At 47.4% G+C, this 14890-nt stretch overlaps 1 protein-coding gene and 1 long non-coding RNA gene across 5 annotated transcripts in view; one reads left to right on the top strand and one right to left on the bottom strand.

Moving 5' to 3' along the window:
• Window positions 1-291: 291 nt before the first annotated feature.
• Window positions 292-6405, bottom strand: LOC128103141 (uncharacterized). The gene is made up of 2 exons (XR_008215639.1): window positions 5412-6405; window positions 292-2534 (listed from the first exon to the last, which is right to left on the bottom strand). It is a non-coding gene; the product is annotated as an uncharacterized LOC128103141 (long non-coding RNA).
• A 285-nt stretch (window positions 6406-6690) lies between these two features.
• Window positions 6691-14890, top strand: part of Sephs1 (selenophosphate synthetase 1) — a 28733-nt gene continuing 20533 nt past the window's right edge. For 2 of the 4 annotated variants that reach the window (XR_008215638.1, XM_052727216.1), the window contains exons 1-3: window positions 6691-6840; window positions 9400-9673; window positions 14111-14214. Coding sequence is in view for 3 of the 4 variants with exons in the window: in XM_052727216.1 (XP_052583176.1) it covers window positions 9481-9673; window positions 14111-14214 (297 nt within the window). In the remaining variant the exon portion in view is untranslated. Of the gene's footprint in view, window positions 6841-7414; window positions 7531-9399; window positions 9674-14110; window positions 14215-14890 lie in introns of those variants that run through there. The other 2 variants (XM_052727217.1, XM_052727218.1) reach the window with 2 other exon arrangements.

Here is a 14890-nt window from a genome sequence, read left to right as displayed (position 1 = left end):
CCAGCATCCCTCAGTCTCTACCTGTTTAGTTAGCATACCCCACCCTCTATGCCCAACAACTCTACAGCCCAATAGGAAAGGGCTGCCCCTCCCCAGGCTCTTCCATATATATTCCAGCCATTTTGGTTACCTGCCCCCCCCACACACACACACTTTTTTTACCTTTTGCCCTCCTGGCTGCTGCACCTGGTTCCCCTCTCTCCCGTCTCCTCACATAGATTAATAGAAATGGGTTGATTTAAGATTTAATAGCTAGCTAGCAAGAAGTCTGAGCCATAGACCAGTTTGTAATTAATATAAGCCTCTGTGTGTTTATTTGGGACTGAATAGCTCCAGGAACGGTCGAGACAGAAACTTCTACCTACATACAGTAAACTTTCTCCTCCACCATACCTAGGAGCAGTCATGTCCTTTCTTTTTTACTTCTTTTCATTCACCAGGGAGGCCAGAGGTCTCGGATCCCTTTGGAATTTGAGTTACAGGTGACTGAGCTACCTGCTGCTGCTAGAGGGGTATTCATTTCTAAGCTATGCGCCATCTCTCAGCTCCATGACTGGGTACTCTAAAAGTGGTATAAATCATTGGATGGTGGTGGTGCACGCCTTTAATCCCAGCTCTCAGGAGGCAGAGACAGGTGGATCTCTGAGTTCAAGGCCAGCCTGGTCTTCAAACTGAGTTCCAGGACAGCCAGGGCTACACAAAGAAACCCTGTCTTGAAAAACCAAAAGAAAAAGAAAAGTGGTATAAATCAATTTTCCAGGTTCTGGAAACTGGTAACTTGAAATTAGGTGTCAATGTGAAACAGAACAGAAGAACAGAGAAAACCAGGAGATATGGAGAAGGAAACTCTCCACGGTTAAGAATCCCAGCACGCCGGGCGGTGGTGGCGCAGGCCTTTAATCCCAGCACTCGGGAGGCAGAGCCAGGTGGATCTCTGTGAGTTCGAGGCCAGCCTGGGCTACCAAGTGAGTTCCAGGAAAGGCGCAAAGCTACACAGAGAAACCCTGTCTCGAAAAACCAAAAAAAAAAAAAAAAAAAAAAGAATCCCAGCACAACAGCATTCAGGAGGCAGAGGCAGGCAGATCTCTGAGTTTGAGGCCAGCCTGGTCTGCATGAGTTCCAGGACAGCCAGGACTACATAGTGAGACCCTGTCTCAGGTAAAAAGAAAGCGGGACTGGTGGGATGGCTCAGCAGTTGAGACCGTGCACTGTCTTGAAGAGGACCTGAGGTCGGTTCACAGCACCCCTGTTGGGTGGCTCTCAACTGCCTGTAACTCCAGCCCCATGAGATTTGACTTACCTGGCTCCTTCAGGTCCTAGCACTCATATGCACATACCCACACAGAGACACATAAACATCATTTAAAATTCAGTCTTTAAAAAGAATTTCGCCGGGCGGTGGTGGTGCACACCTTTAATCCCAGCACTCGGGAGGCAGAGGCAGGCGGATCTCTGTGAGTTCGAGGCCAGCCTGGGCTACCAAGTGAGTCCCAGGAAAGGCGCAAAGCTACACAGAGAAACCCTGTCTCGAAAAAACCAAAAAAATAAAAAAAATAAAAAGAATTTCAACATAGTCAACAACATTTACTTAATGCCTTTCTCCCTTCCCAGCTGTACAGCTGTGATTTTCTTAGAATCTTGCCAGAAAACCCCTTTCCAGTAAAGGAACATTGTCCTAATCTCCTTCTGCAATCCTAACAACATCTAGATTGACCTAATCAGATTATAATCCCATGGAGGCACCACTGAAGCTAATATTAGGCATGGAAGAGAGAAAAGGAAAAAAATTCTTAGCAACCCTCTGCGATGCTCCTTGAAAGCCACAGAAGGATACATAAGTCTCCTGCTTAGACACTTAATTGCTACTCTCCTTTGAGGAGCCCACACACTTGGGTGTGTCTTCATTCCCAGAGCACGTTCTCTCTTAACTCCTCCATCCCCGTTTCAGATCTGTGTTAGGAGCTGGAGAGATGGCTCAGGGGTTAAGAGCACTAGTTGCTCTTCCAAAAGGACCTGCGTTTAATACCCAGCACCCACACGGCAGTTCACAACTGTCTGTAACTCCAGTTCCAGGGTACCTGGAATCCTCACACATACAGGCAAAACCCCAATGTACAGAAATAAACAAATTTCAAAAAAAAAAAAATCTGTGTTTAATACGCTATTTAATAATCGATGACTCCCAAGAAGCCCATACTCTTTGCGCTGGGTGTGCTTTATTCTTTGTCTGTTTTTCATACACTCATTCTTCTGACCAGTCCTGAGGTGATTTTGTGTGGAAGCCAGGGATCTGGTTTTACCAGCGTCAAGGTCCCTAACCGATCAGGGGAAATTCCTCAGGTTGCAGTGGTGACGGTGCTGAACTGTGTCCGTCCCTGTGCTGGAGCTAGCTTCTTCTGTTCTAGGGAAGACACCTTCCTTGCCTCTTCCAGAAGCGAGTGTTGGTGGGCTGTCCTTGAGCTGTTTCCTTGTGGTTGCATCACTCTCCATTCCTGGCCACTGTCTTCACAGAGCTGTCTTTTATGTGCCCATGTCTCCAAAAACACATTTTAAGAAAATAAATTATTTATGTGTAGTGTTTTTGCCTGCATGTATGTATATGCACCACATCCATGCCTAGTTGCTTCGGAATATTTGACTATGCAAAGATGTGTTGCATTTGTTTAACTATGTAAAGATGTGTTGCATTTGTTAATGTTTCAGAATATTTTTTTAACTATATAAAGATGTGTTGCTGTTTCACCTTGCCTGCCTAAGGCACCTGACTGGTCTAATAAAAAGGCTGAATGGCCAATAGAGAGAGGAGGTATAGATGGGGCTTCTGGGCAGAGAGAGTAAGTAGGAGTAATTTAGGCTCAGGGAAGAAAGAAAAGGAGACGACCCACCGAGACGCCAGGGGTCAGCCAGCTAGACATGGAGGAAGCAGCAAAGTAAGACCTACAGAATGAAAGAAAGGTAAAAAGCCCCAAGGCAAAACGTAGATGAATAGGAACAGGTTAAATTAAGTTAAAAGAGCTAGTGAGACAAGCCTAAGCTAGGGCTGAGCATTCATCATTAATAATAAGTCTCTGTCTTTATTTGGGAGCTGGTTGGTGGCCCAAAGAAAATGCCAACTATACTTAGTGCCCAAGGAGGTCTGAAGAACACTTCCAGCCATGGAACTGGAGTTAGAGATAATGATAATGAACATGTGGTGCTGGAAATCAAACCCAGGTCCTTTGCAAGAGCACCAAGTGCTCTTAACCACTCAACACCTCAGTACCCCTCCCTCTTTTTTTTAAAAACGCAGGTCTCACTTTGTAGCCTAGGCCGGCCTAAAACTCAAATCCATGACCTGCCTCTGCTTTACAAGTGCTGGGATTGCAGGTTTGTACCAACACGTCTGGCTGTCTTTTTTCTTTTGGCATGTTTGTGTAGCTGCCTGTGTGTCGGGTGTGATGCACATGTGGAGGAGTAGAGGATAACCTTAGGTGCCAGCCCTCCCCTGCCTTTCTACCTTATTTCAGACAAGATCGCTTCCCTGCTGTGCAAGCCAGGCTGGCTGCCTCCCACCTCCCCATACATATACTAGGACTACAGACACCTGCACTACAGCTTTTATGCCTGTTAAGTGGACTTTTATATGGGATGGGGGATTGGATCCCAGGTTATTAGGCTCGTACAGCAAACACTTATTCCCACAGAACCATCTCCCCATCCTGATCCCTTTTCCTTAGAACACTTCCAGCCATTAGATTTTGTTTTGTTTTGTTTTCTGAGACAGGGTCTCTCTGTAGCTTTGGAGCCTGTCCTGGAACTCACTCTGTAGACTAAGCTGGCCTAGAACTCACAGAGATCTGCCTGCCCCTGCCTCCTGAGTGCTGGGATCAAAGGTGTGCACCACCACCGCCCAGCCAGCCATTAGATTTATCCCTAATGATAGGCCATCTGAATTTATCCCGATTCATTTTAACTTGATTTCATTTGCAAAGACTCCATTTCTACAAGAGTTCTTTAGTACTGTTGTTTTTGACAATGCTAGAGATGGAACCCAGAGCCTCACACATGCTAGATCATCACTCTACTAGTAAGCTAAATTCCAGCTAGCCCTATTTCTAAATGAGGCCACATTCACACGCACTGTGCAAGTGTGGTAGGACTTGAACATCTCTTTGAGAATGGAAGGATACAACCAACTCACTGCACCTGCCAGATGTAACTTTAAAGGGTAGCTGGTAAAGTTTTATTTTTAGTAAGTCTCAGCATGGTAGTACAAGCCAGAGGAACTCCATTTCAGATGGAGCCAGTAGAACCTGAGGATATTAGGGAGGTGGCTCCCTGGAATGGGGTTCTGAGGACCTCTTTAGGGGAGCCCTTAGGAAGGACAGGTTGACAAGAAAAAAAGCTTAGAGGGAATGTGGTAGCAAAGCAATACACGTGGAAAAGGCATCATGTAGCACAAGAGGGACTGTGGCCCACTGGATCAGCTGGCCTCACAGGTCTAGTGCTGCCCCAGATGAATTAGGGCGTCTGTGGATCCATCAAGAGACTCCTAGACTCCAGGAGTTTGGGGATTGGAGTGTAGAGCTCTGTGGTAGAACTCTTACCTAGCACGCACAAGGCCCTGGGTTCCATCCCCCAGAACTGTGAGACAGGCAGAGAACTGTTTCAGAGCTGCTGAAGAGCTCCAGCCCACGGTCAGCGGAAGGAAGGGATGCATCTGAAGTACTTACTTACAGGTAGGGAAGAGCCTTTGGCTCACCCAGGCCTTGCATTTCCAAGTGTGCTGTGCTGGGTCCATGGTCTCCCTCTGCAATAATCCTACTTCTCTTTGAGGTAGGATTTACTTGCTGATGGTACAGAGATTTGCATCTCAAACCCCAAACTGGCTTCCCAATTGCCTGGAGTATTCAGTACAGAACTCGGTATCTGGAAGGCTGAGACTTGTTTGCTTCCCAGTGGTTCCCATATCAGAAGCATCACTCACTCACTAGTCATCCAGTCCCCAAAATTAAAAACTGGGGGATCTTACTCCTCTCTTCCGTACATATTCAATCCCATCAAATCCTTTCCTGTGGCTGTCCCCCCACCACCACCTTTCAATTCAAGTACATGTACAGCCTTAGTACGGTTTCACAATAACCCGATAACCAGAGCATGGCTTCTTCATCTCCATTGGGAAAGAGCATCCTTCAACATTATCACAGAGCTAAAACTCCTTGGAGTGACACACAAATCTCTACTGACCTCTGCTGTGTCATGAATCCCCCACATCTTAAAGCCCCCCCCTCTTGCAAAATAAATAAAATCACTTTTTCAAACTGAGAGTAAAAAAAAAAAAGTCACATTGCTCAAAATGCAAACTCAAATTTAAAGATACAAAGGTATCTTTATAACCCTCTCCCTCTGGTTCCAGAGCCCTGGAGTGGTACCTGGTGTTTGTGCCCTCTCTCCCGACCATTCACAGGAAACTCCATGTTCATCAACAATAAAGCGATGTTCAGAAGTCTAACGATAAGGAGCTCAGGTGCTACTGTATTCTCCCAAATGTATTGTGGAGAAAAAAACACAAAGACAGGAGGCACTTGCGTCCATCTGGCCACACTTTGCATCCTAGATTCCAGTCCTAAGAAACTGGCAAACGGCAATTTCAGGAATTAAAAGGACATCTTCGTAACATGCAAACCTAAAACAGCCGTAAAAGCCCAGTTCGGTTACCCCCAACAATTCTGCTCCCAAATAATTTGGAATACGAGGACATATATCCAAACCAAGTTCGCGCTGCTCAGCTTTCCAGGGAAGTCCTTCAAATGAAAGCACTTTGTATCCGCAATGCATTACCAAGTCGGAAATCTGAAGTTACTCCATGAAATGAAACTGCATCACCAATGTCAATTCAAGCACACGGGATTAGTCTGCCATGTTTACTAGGACATGGGAAGAACAAATGATGCAACCGGGCAACATAAACTCCCCCTTCCCCAAAATGCGCATCAAATATTCAAGAAACTTTACAGGGCATGTGCACATTTCACTGGGAGTCCCCTGAACTGCGGAGCTAGGCTTAAACAATAGAACGAGGAAAAAGATGGGAGTCACTGAGAATGAAGCGCGGGTTTAAGTTGATTTTCAAACGTCTCACTGGGGCTGAGGCGTTTGTCCTTGGCTCCCGCACTCCTCTGTAAATTGTTCCCACGGTCACTGGCTCGAAGCAGCAGAGATGCGGGAGCAGGTACCGCGTCCCGCGGGTGTTGCGGGGGTCGCACCCCACCAGGTTGTGCAAAAAACACTCTGGTGCTCTCCCGCGGATCAGAGGGGTGCGAAAGTCGATGGCCCCATCACTCAAGATTGCTATAAACGCAACTCGCAACTTTTGAAATCAATCTACCCCCCTCTTTTTTTTTTTTTTTTTCTTTTTTTGCATCATGCAACGGATGCCACCGTTCCTTGGGTTTGCAACCCCCCACCCCTCCCCCGAGACCAATCATTGCCGCGCTCGGGCCTCTGCACAGCGCCCCCGCCCCCTTCCCGGGCCGCACGCAAGCCACCACCGCCGCCGCCACCGCCACCAGCAACACGGAGCCGCTCCGGCCACCGGCCCGCCGCCTCTTAAAGGGAGGTGGCCGCTCTTAAAGGGACCCTCGCGCGCCCGGCCGGCGGGAGCGCGGCGGCCCGGTTCCCGGAGGGCCGCGCCCAGCCTAGGCCGAGCTCCACGCGGCGTCCAAAGCGCGGGGCCGTGCCGCCGCCACCGGGAGCAGCATTTTTATTCAGGCGACGCTTAAGGGAGCCCGGCGCGCCCGGTGCATTGTGGGAGCGCCGCGGCCCGTTTTCGGGAGGAGGCGGAGGGCGCAAAGCGAGCCGGTAAGCGGCGGGCCTGGCGAGGGGGGGCGAGACAGCAGGCTTAAAGGGGAATATCGGGCCGCAGGCCCGGCGCGGCCGTTGCAAATCCCCCTCCGGGCCGCCCGGGACGGCCGGGGAGCCGTGCACCGGGGCCCTTCGCGCGCCCTGCCTGGAGAGGGGCCGAGCCCAGGGTTTGGTGGGGCCGCTTTAAAAAAGAAGCGCCGCCCGCGCCGCTGCCTCCTCCGCCGTCGCCGCCGCCGCCGCAGCACGCGGGGCCGGGGAAGGAGGGAGGAGCGGAGGGGGAGGGCGGCGGCGGCCACGCAGGGGTTAATCTTTTCGCCCGCCGACATTTTTGTGTGGCGGCGCGGACGGGGAGCCCGCCCGCCCGCGCGCGCACGCAGCGCCGCAGCCGCCGGTGTCCTGGCGCTGCGCCTTGGGCCTCCCCCGCCCCCACTCGGCCCTCGTGTCCCTCCGGTCCCCGGCGACGGCGCCGGGCCTGTGGCGTGGCATGGCCCTGCCCGCGGCGCGGCACCGTACAAAGAACGCGGCCCGCGCCCGCCGCCGTGCCTTTAAAGGCGGCAGCCCGAGATTTAAGGTGTCCCCTGAGTGGCATCCTCCGCGTCCGGCCCCATGGAGGGCGCGGGGCTTCGGCACGCACGCCGCCGCTCCCGGGCCTGTGTGCACGCGCGGGGCCCGGGGACGGGCGGCGAGGTAGGTCTGCCGCCCCGCTGCACCCCGTTGCCTGAGCCCGCCCCGCGCGCGGGAGCGAAGGGGTTAAACGCGATCTTTAAATATTCATGTCATTGTTTTAAAGGTGTAAACATGTGGCTTCCAGGTTGGACTTAACTCTCCTCAAAGCACATCCCAATTTCATGCTCCCCGAATAGCCGGAGTTGCCTTTGAGGATAAGCCCATGTGACTTAACGTCCCCGTCGACTTGAGTTTTCGAACTGAGTTTTCTTGCTGTAAGGTGTTTTTAAACTTTTCTAGCCAGAAAGTGTTGAGAAATATAACGTGCAAAAAGAAAGGGACTCTGCAGAATTCCCTCTCCTTCCTTTGGCTTGAGGGCATAGGATTGGAGGTAGGAAAACAGATTCCTTATGCAAATAGGGTTTTCCGGTTTCGTACCTGGTAGAGATGAGGCAGGGTTAAATGCAAGTTTTTGTTTGTTTGGTTAGTTGGTTGGTTTTTGAGAGGGAGTTTGCTGTTCCAAACCTTTCTTCGAAGTTGAATTGTAATTCGCACTTTTTCCGAACTAGCATCAAAATCCCCACTCTTGGTAACTTGCTTGGTTCACATCGCTCTCTAGAGAAGTTTGGTTTCTTTGAATGATGTATGAAGTCTGTGCCTGTAGTTTCCCGCTGAAATCATTCTCTTGTCACGTTTGTAACAACAGTTTGGATTACTGCCCAAATTTGGTTTTTGTGAAATTTATTTTAAATGAGTGATTCCTGGGGGATGGAAAACTCTGTAAGTGGGAATTATGATCTCGATCATAAATTTTATAGGAGAAATCGTTCCTAAAACTTGAGTTGTATGTAATCCTATGCCCAATAAAGCATCAGTCAGAAAGTTTGTAAACCCTGGGAGCACTTACTGAGTTTTGATTTGGATGGAAGGCTGCAAACAGAGGAGCTTGTGCTAGAAATGTAGCGAGTGGTACCCAGAACCGTAATACTAGTGATTTGGTGTGATACTGTTTCATTTTGTAATGAGCTAGTAATGAGCAGTAGTTTTTTGTCAATGGTATGTGTACTGGTTTGTTGGGCGGGACGTTTGCTTTCTAGGAATGCTAAAAACATCAGAGAACTTTGCAAAGCACTCTTGAACACAGACCTCACTGTGTTTTACAGCCGTTGGAAGTGTTTGTTATTTTGTTTTTTAAGTAGTGTCTTTCGGTGACTTCTCCCATTAGTTTGGTACTGTGTTGTCTAGTTGGGAAGGAAACCTGTTTTTAAAATCAGAATTTAATGTCTTGAAGAATTTTGTCAGGCATAGGGGTGGACACCTTTAAGCACTTGGGAGGTAAAAGCAGGTGCATCTCTGTGAGGCCAGTCTGGTCTACATAGTGAATTCCAGAACAGTCAGAACTATGTAGAGGGACTCTGTCTCGATTTAAAAAAAAAAAAATCCATGGGATGCGTTTGTGTCCTGCTTTCTGCAGTTTCTGGTGGCTGTTTTATTATTATGTGTGAAGTTTTTCAGGAAAGTCACAGTAGCTAGCACGTCTGTCTTCCAAAGCATAGAACTTTCAGTCTGACAAACAGTACACACCAGTTCTCTTAACCCTGTACCCCAGAAGAACTTTGGAGAGTAACTGCCCACTTGGCAGGTGTCACATGAGCGTGCCCTCGGAGCCACCATTGTAACCACACTCCCACCATCGATCGGGTCTTCACTAGGTGTCTATGATGGTATCCATCACCTGGTACTCCAGCTTGACTGACAAAGTATTTCCCTGTGGTCTAGGCAAGTCCAGTCCTTGTACCTTTCTCTAATGGGTATTCATTCACTTGATTCTTGACAGATACCAGTTCAGAGTCTTTTAACAGTGACTTTTTGTGTTTTGGTGGTACCTAGGTGGATCACAACTAGAAAGGCCAGTGGATCAAGAGAGAGGGAGGGGAGGGGCTGAACTGTGAAGACTGTGGCCCCAGAACCATGTCTACTCGGGAGTCCTTTAACCCGGAAAGTTATGAGTTGGACAAGAGCTTCCGCCTAACCAGGTTTACAGAACTGAAAGGCACAGGCTGCAAAGTGCCCCAAGATGTCTTGCAGAAATTGCTGGAATCTTTACAAGAGAACCACTTCCAAGAAGATGAGCAGTTTTTGGGAGCTGTTATGCCACGGCTTGGTATGTATACCATCTCTTTGATACTCTGCCACCCAGAAGTGTGGTCAACAGTTAACAACCAGGTTTCCCCCTGTGTTGCTTCGTTCTGGCAGGGGATCTCAATAGCCAGTGTAACTGGTAATGCCACTTATTTAAAGGAAGAATTTGAAAAGTATCAGGGCATGTGGTTGGCAAGTTTTAAATTATAGGGTATATGTGTGACATCGTTATACTACAGTAAGACTTTTTTTACTTTAATTTTTTGGTTAGCTGAGGATAAGCAGAAACTCCTTTCTGTCCTTTCTCTCAAATGACCTCTACAATGCTATGTTCTCTTCATTGCCCTAGTGAAGGTGTTGCCCTAAGGGCGGTGACTAGGGGTTCTTGGCAGGTGTTTGGGTTGCAGACTTGAGATGGGCCACACAAGACTGCAGCAGACTCAGGACAGAAGACTGGGGGAATAGCTCGGGGACCTCAGTGAGTTGGATCCTCCGTACTCATATCTTTAAAAGTAAGGGGTGTGTGGGTGTGTGTGTGTGTGTGTGTGTGTGTGTGTGTGTGTGTGTGTTGGAGTATGCTTGTAATCCCAGGGCAGGAAAGGAAGAGACAGGTGTGTCCACGGGGCTTGCTGGCCAGTCTAGCCTACTTGCTGATTCTCAGGCCAGTGACTGTCTCAAAAAGAGGTGAGCCATGTCTGAGCACTGACACCTGAGGCTGTGCTCTGGCCTGCACATGCATGTACACACATGCATTTGTACCCACACCCATCATCCGTACACATGCACACAAAGGAGAGAAGACAGCATGAATTTGAAGTTGACCCCAGAGTGCCAACTGGAGCTAGGGCAATGTTGTTTTCTTTTCTTAGTTCTTTGTATCATTAGTGGTTTCCCTTTCTCAAACACAGAGCTCAGAAGAAATTCTAGGCTCTGAAATACAGTTCTTTGGGTGTATTTTATTATATGCATGATGTAAAACAGGCAGGAGCTGATGCAGGGGCCATTGAGGAGTGCTGGTTTGTGGGGGTTTTTTTTTTGGAGCTGAGGACAAACCCAGGGCCTTGTGCTTGCTAGGCAATTGCTCTACCACTGAGCTAAATCCCCAACCAAGGAGTGCTGTTTACTGGCTTGCTCAGCCTGCTTTCTTAAAGAACCCAGGACCACAACCCAGGGCTAGCATCACCTACAATGGCTGGGTCCTCCCCCATCAATCACTAATTGAGAAAATGCCCTACATACAGCTGGATCTTATGGAGGTATTTTCTTTCTTTCTTTCTTTCTTTCTTTCTTTCTTTCTTTCTTTCTTTCTTTCTTTCTTTCTTTCTTTCTTTCTGACATAATTTTCTAATTATTGATTCTTTGAGAATTTCATCACGTTCACCCCAATCCCATTCATTTCTCAGTCCTTCCATGTCTGCGCCACCCTTGTGGCCTCTTCCTCAAAAGAAAACAAACAAGCAAAAGACAGCAACAAAGATTTTGCTCCTCTGTCTTTTCCCTCCTCTTTATCATCTATTCTTTTTGCCGTAATGCTCTTGGGAGCCACGGTGTGTCACACGGTCTACCCTTTTGCCCAAACAGCTTCACTTGCAAATGTTCATTGTGATGAGTTGTTGGTTGGTTAAGACCTCTGGCTTCTGCTACACCATCAATACTGGACTCTCACCAAAACTTCTCTCAGATATCTTGCTGTGCTCCAGCCATGGAGATCCAGTGGCTATGGTTCTGCAGACTGGTCCCTTCACACATTTCAGCAGGTCATAGATTGGGTAGATGTTGGGGTGGGCCAACTCAAAGCCCTGAATGTGGGCCTGGGTGGTAGCTGAGTTGGTCAGTCCAGGCCTCCACTGGGACTGCTACCCTCAGGCAAGGCTCAGGGTCAGCTCTCCTGCATGCCTGGTGAGGGATGGGTCCAGCTCTCCCATTGCAGAGGCATTCTCTTAATTGAGGTTCCCTCCTCTCAGATGACTTTAACTTATGTAAAGTGAACATCCAACTAGCCAGCACACGAGGTAAGGGATGTTAAGAGCTGGAGAGAAAACTGTGAAGCATGTGCTATTGGAACTCTAGTGCGATGACTGTGTTCTTTTCTTGATAGACGGTTTCAGTTTTTGAGAAGACCTAGTATTCCCCATAAGTTGGCTTGAGTGTCTCAATCTTGCATTTGACCTCGCCCAGGACCACCTTACTCTGTTCCTCTACCTGGACTATTCCTGGCTCTCAATTTGAAGCTCTAGTTTTTTGAGACCCATCTCAGACTTACCCCTTCTTCCTTCCTTCCAGTGTCAGAGAAGGGTATGTGTGTGTGTGTGTGTGTGTGTGTGTGTGTGTGTGTGTGTGTGTGTGATCAAACCCAGGGCGGTATGAATGCCAAACAGGCCTGCTCTACTCCTGAGTCCCAGCCCTAGCCTCCCATAGATACTGTCCTGACTCCCTTTTTTTTTTTTGGATGAAGGCCTATTGGTAGTATTCCTGGAGTCTGCATCCTCTCTGTAAGGCTCATCTCCTCTTCCTGTCAGTAATGTGTTATCAACCTAATTACAAGCCACAGTCCAGGATGGCACCTTGAGCTCCAGTTTCTGGACAATTTCCTCCTCTGCCATGTGCTTCTCTTAGCCTGTCCGGTCTAACTGAAGCAGTGGTCTGGCCTGTCACCCAGCTCACCACCGCCTCTCCTTTATATTAGTGCTTCACACACTATGGCTCCAGGTACAAATCTTAACCTGCCACGGGTTTGTGAATAGAACTGCACTGGAATGCAGTCTCACTCATGTGTGAACATACCATCTATGGCTGTTTTGGTGACTGTTTGTCCCTTATGGAAGAAGTGTGTTGTCCTAGTTTGCTTTCCTGTTGCTGTGATAAACACGGTGACCAAAAGCTGCTTGGGAGGAAGGGTATTTGGTTTTCAGGTTACAGTCCCTCCCTCATCAGGGGAAGCCAAGGGGGAGGGATGCTGTGTGCTAGCTTGCTCAGCTAGCTTTTTTAAGGCCACTTGCTCAGGGATGGCACCACCCACAGTGGGCTGGGCCCTCCTATATCAATTCATTAACAATCAAGAAAATGCCCCACAGACGTGCCTACCAGGCCAATCTGATGGAAGTAGTCCTTAATTGAATTTCTCTCTTCTCAGATATGTCTAGATTTGTATCATGTTGACAAAAAATAACCAGCACATCGTCAGTGATAATCTAGGGCTGGCTTCCTTTTTAATAAGATCCTGAACTTCAGAAGATTTTTCCAGCATCAGATTAATCATATCTACTAAGTCCCCAACTTGCCTGCTCTGGAGGGAATCAGGAAGTGATTTCTAAAACAAGTTCTATATAGTACAGTGTTGTCTAAAAGAAGTATGATAGCTGGGCAGTGGTGGTGCACACCTTTAATCCCAGCACTTGGGAGGCAGAGGCAGGTGGATCTCTGTGAGTTCAAGGCCAGCCTGGTCTACAGAGCGAAATCCAGAAAAGGCACCAAAACTACATGGAGAAACCCTGTCTGGAAAAAAACAAACAAAAAAAGAGGTATGATGGGCTCACTGGCTGGCCATCCTAGCTGAAGCTGAATTGGTTTTGTCTAGGTTCAGTGAGAGGCCTTGTCTCAAAAAAAAGGTGGAGAGTAAGATTGGGGAAGAAACCAGATGTTGACCTCTGCCTCTGGATGCATACATGTGCACATACAAAAATATGTATGGATACACAAAGGTGTAGAAAGTGCTTTGGAGAAACTAAAACAAATAATTGAATTACACTGGTACTAGGTATTTATAACACACTTGGTTAGAAACTTTGAATTCCTGCTTTGTCCTTTACCATTACATTTAGGCTAAATACTAACTGGCATGTTCTGTATGAAAATATAGTACAGATACTCACTCTTGGGAAAGTAGAACACTATCTAGTATGGTATAACAACATTGAGGTAATTAATATCTCAAACTAGCTGTCGATAAAATAACAACAGTTCCATTTGTATTGTTACCTTCAAAGAAGTTCTGTGTAAGCCAGGTGTGGCGGTACATTATTGCCAGCACTTGGTAGGCAGAGGCAGTCTGAGCTCTGTGAGTTTGAGGCCAGCCTGGTCTACAGAGTGAATCTAGACTAACCAGGGCTATGTAGAGAAACTCTGTCTCAAAAAAAAAAAAAAAAAGACATCAATCACATGATTCAAGAATATAAAATAATACAAGAAAATGTTCAGGACCTCAGTAAGGTTCAAATTTTTTGCCATATTCCATCTTGGTGACTTAATTTTATTTCCATTTCCTATCCTATGCTGGTTATATTTCAAATTTATTTCAATTGTGCTTCTTGATGGCACATGCATAGTTGGTTGGTGGTGTGGAGTTTGCTATCTTATTGTCGTATTGTAGAAATCTTCCTGCAAAATGTTGCTCATACAAGATTAAGTGCTCTTCTTTTTCCCTTATATTTTTGGTTGCTGGCAATGTTCATCTTCCCAGGCATTGGAATGGATACTTGTGTCATTCCTTTGAGGCATGGTGGTCTTTCCTTGGTTCAAACCACAGATTACATTTATCCTATCGTCGACGACCCTTACATGATGGTAAGTTTGGCCTTGTATATTTTTGTAATTAAAACTAAAGCATTTGGTTTTGGTTTTGGCTGAGTTTTGTGTGTGCCTTTGGGTTTGGGTTTTGTTTATTTGTTATGTTTTTCTGCTTTTGCTGTATCCCAGTTATATTACTCTCCCCCGACTCCTGCAGTCACGGCAGGCGGACGTGGTCTCCTCTCACACTTGACACTGCGTGAATCAGGTAGAACAGGGACATCTCCGCTACTTTTATACCTGAAGGTGCATAACAGCAGCCGTTGTTTTAATAGATTGCTGTTGATTGGTGGTGTTCTCTTGTGTTTGTGTTTCTTTGTATTTGCAAAGTTACTGGTCTTTTATTTCTGTCTGGAGACGTTGCTATACTCTGTAATAACACTGATTCTAAATGTTTCCTCCTACAAATAAGGGAGCTTTCAAATCTCATCACATACACACACACACACACCCCAGGGTCTCTCTGTAGCTGTGGCTGTCCTAGAACTCTCTATGTGCTGGCATTAAAGGTGTATGCCACCATGCCTGGCTCACTGACAATTGGACTTTTTCAACTTTTATTCTTGTAAATGTTGGGGTAAATTGGTTACCACCTACCCAGCCACCTGCATGCCCACTCACCACTGTATTCTATGCCACTCTGTGGTCTAGCAGACCACTGAACTAAAGTTGT

The sequence above is a fragment of the Peromyscus californicus genome, unplaced genomic scaffold, assembly GCF_007827085.1.
Source record: "Peromyscus californicus insignis strain IS unplaced genomic scaffold, ASM782708v3 Scaffold_8__1_contigs__length_139910024, whole genome shotgun sequence".
Taxonomy (NCBI): Eukaryota; Metazoa; Chordata; class Mammalia; order Rodentia; family Cricetidae; genus Peromyscus; species Peromyscus californicus.
This window is presented reverse-complemented; position numbering and strand designations above follow the sequence as displayed.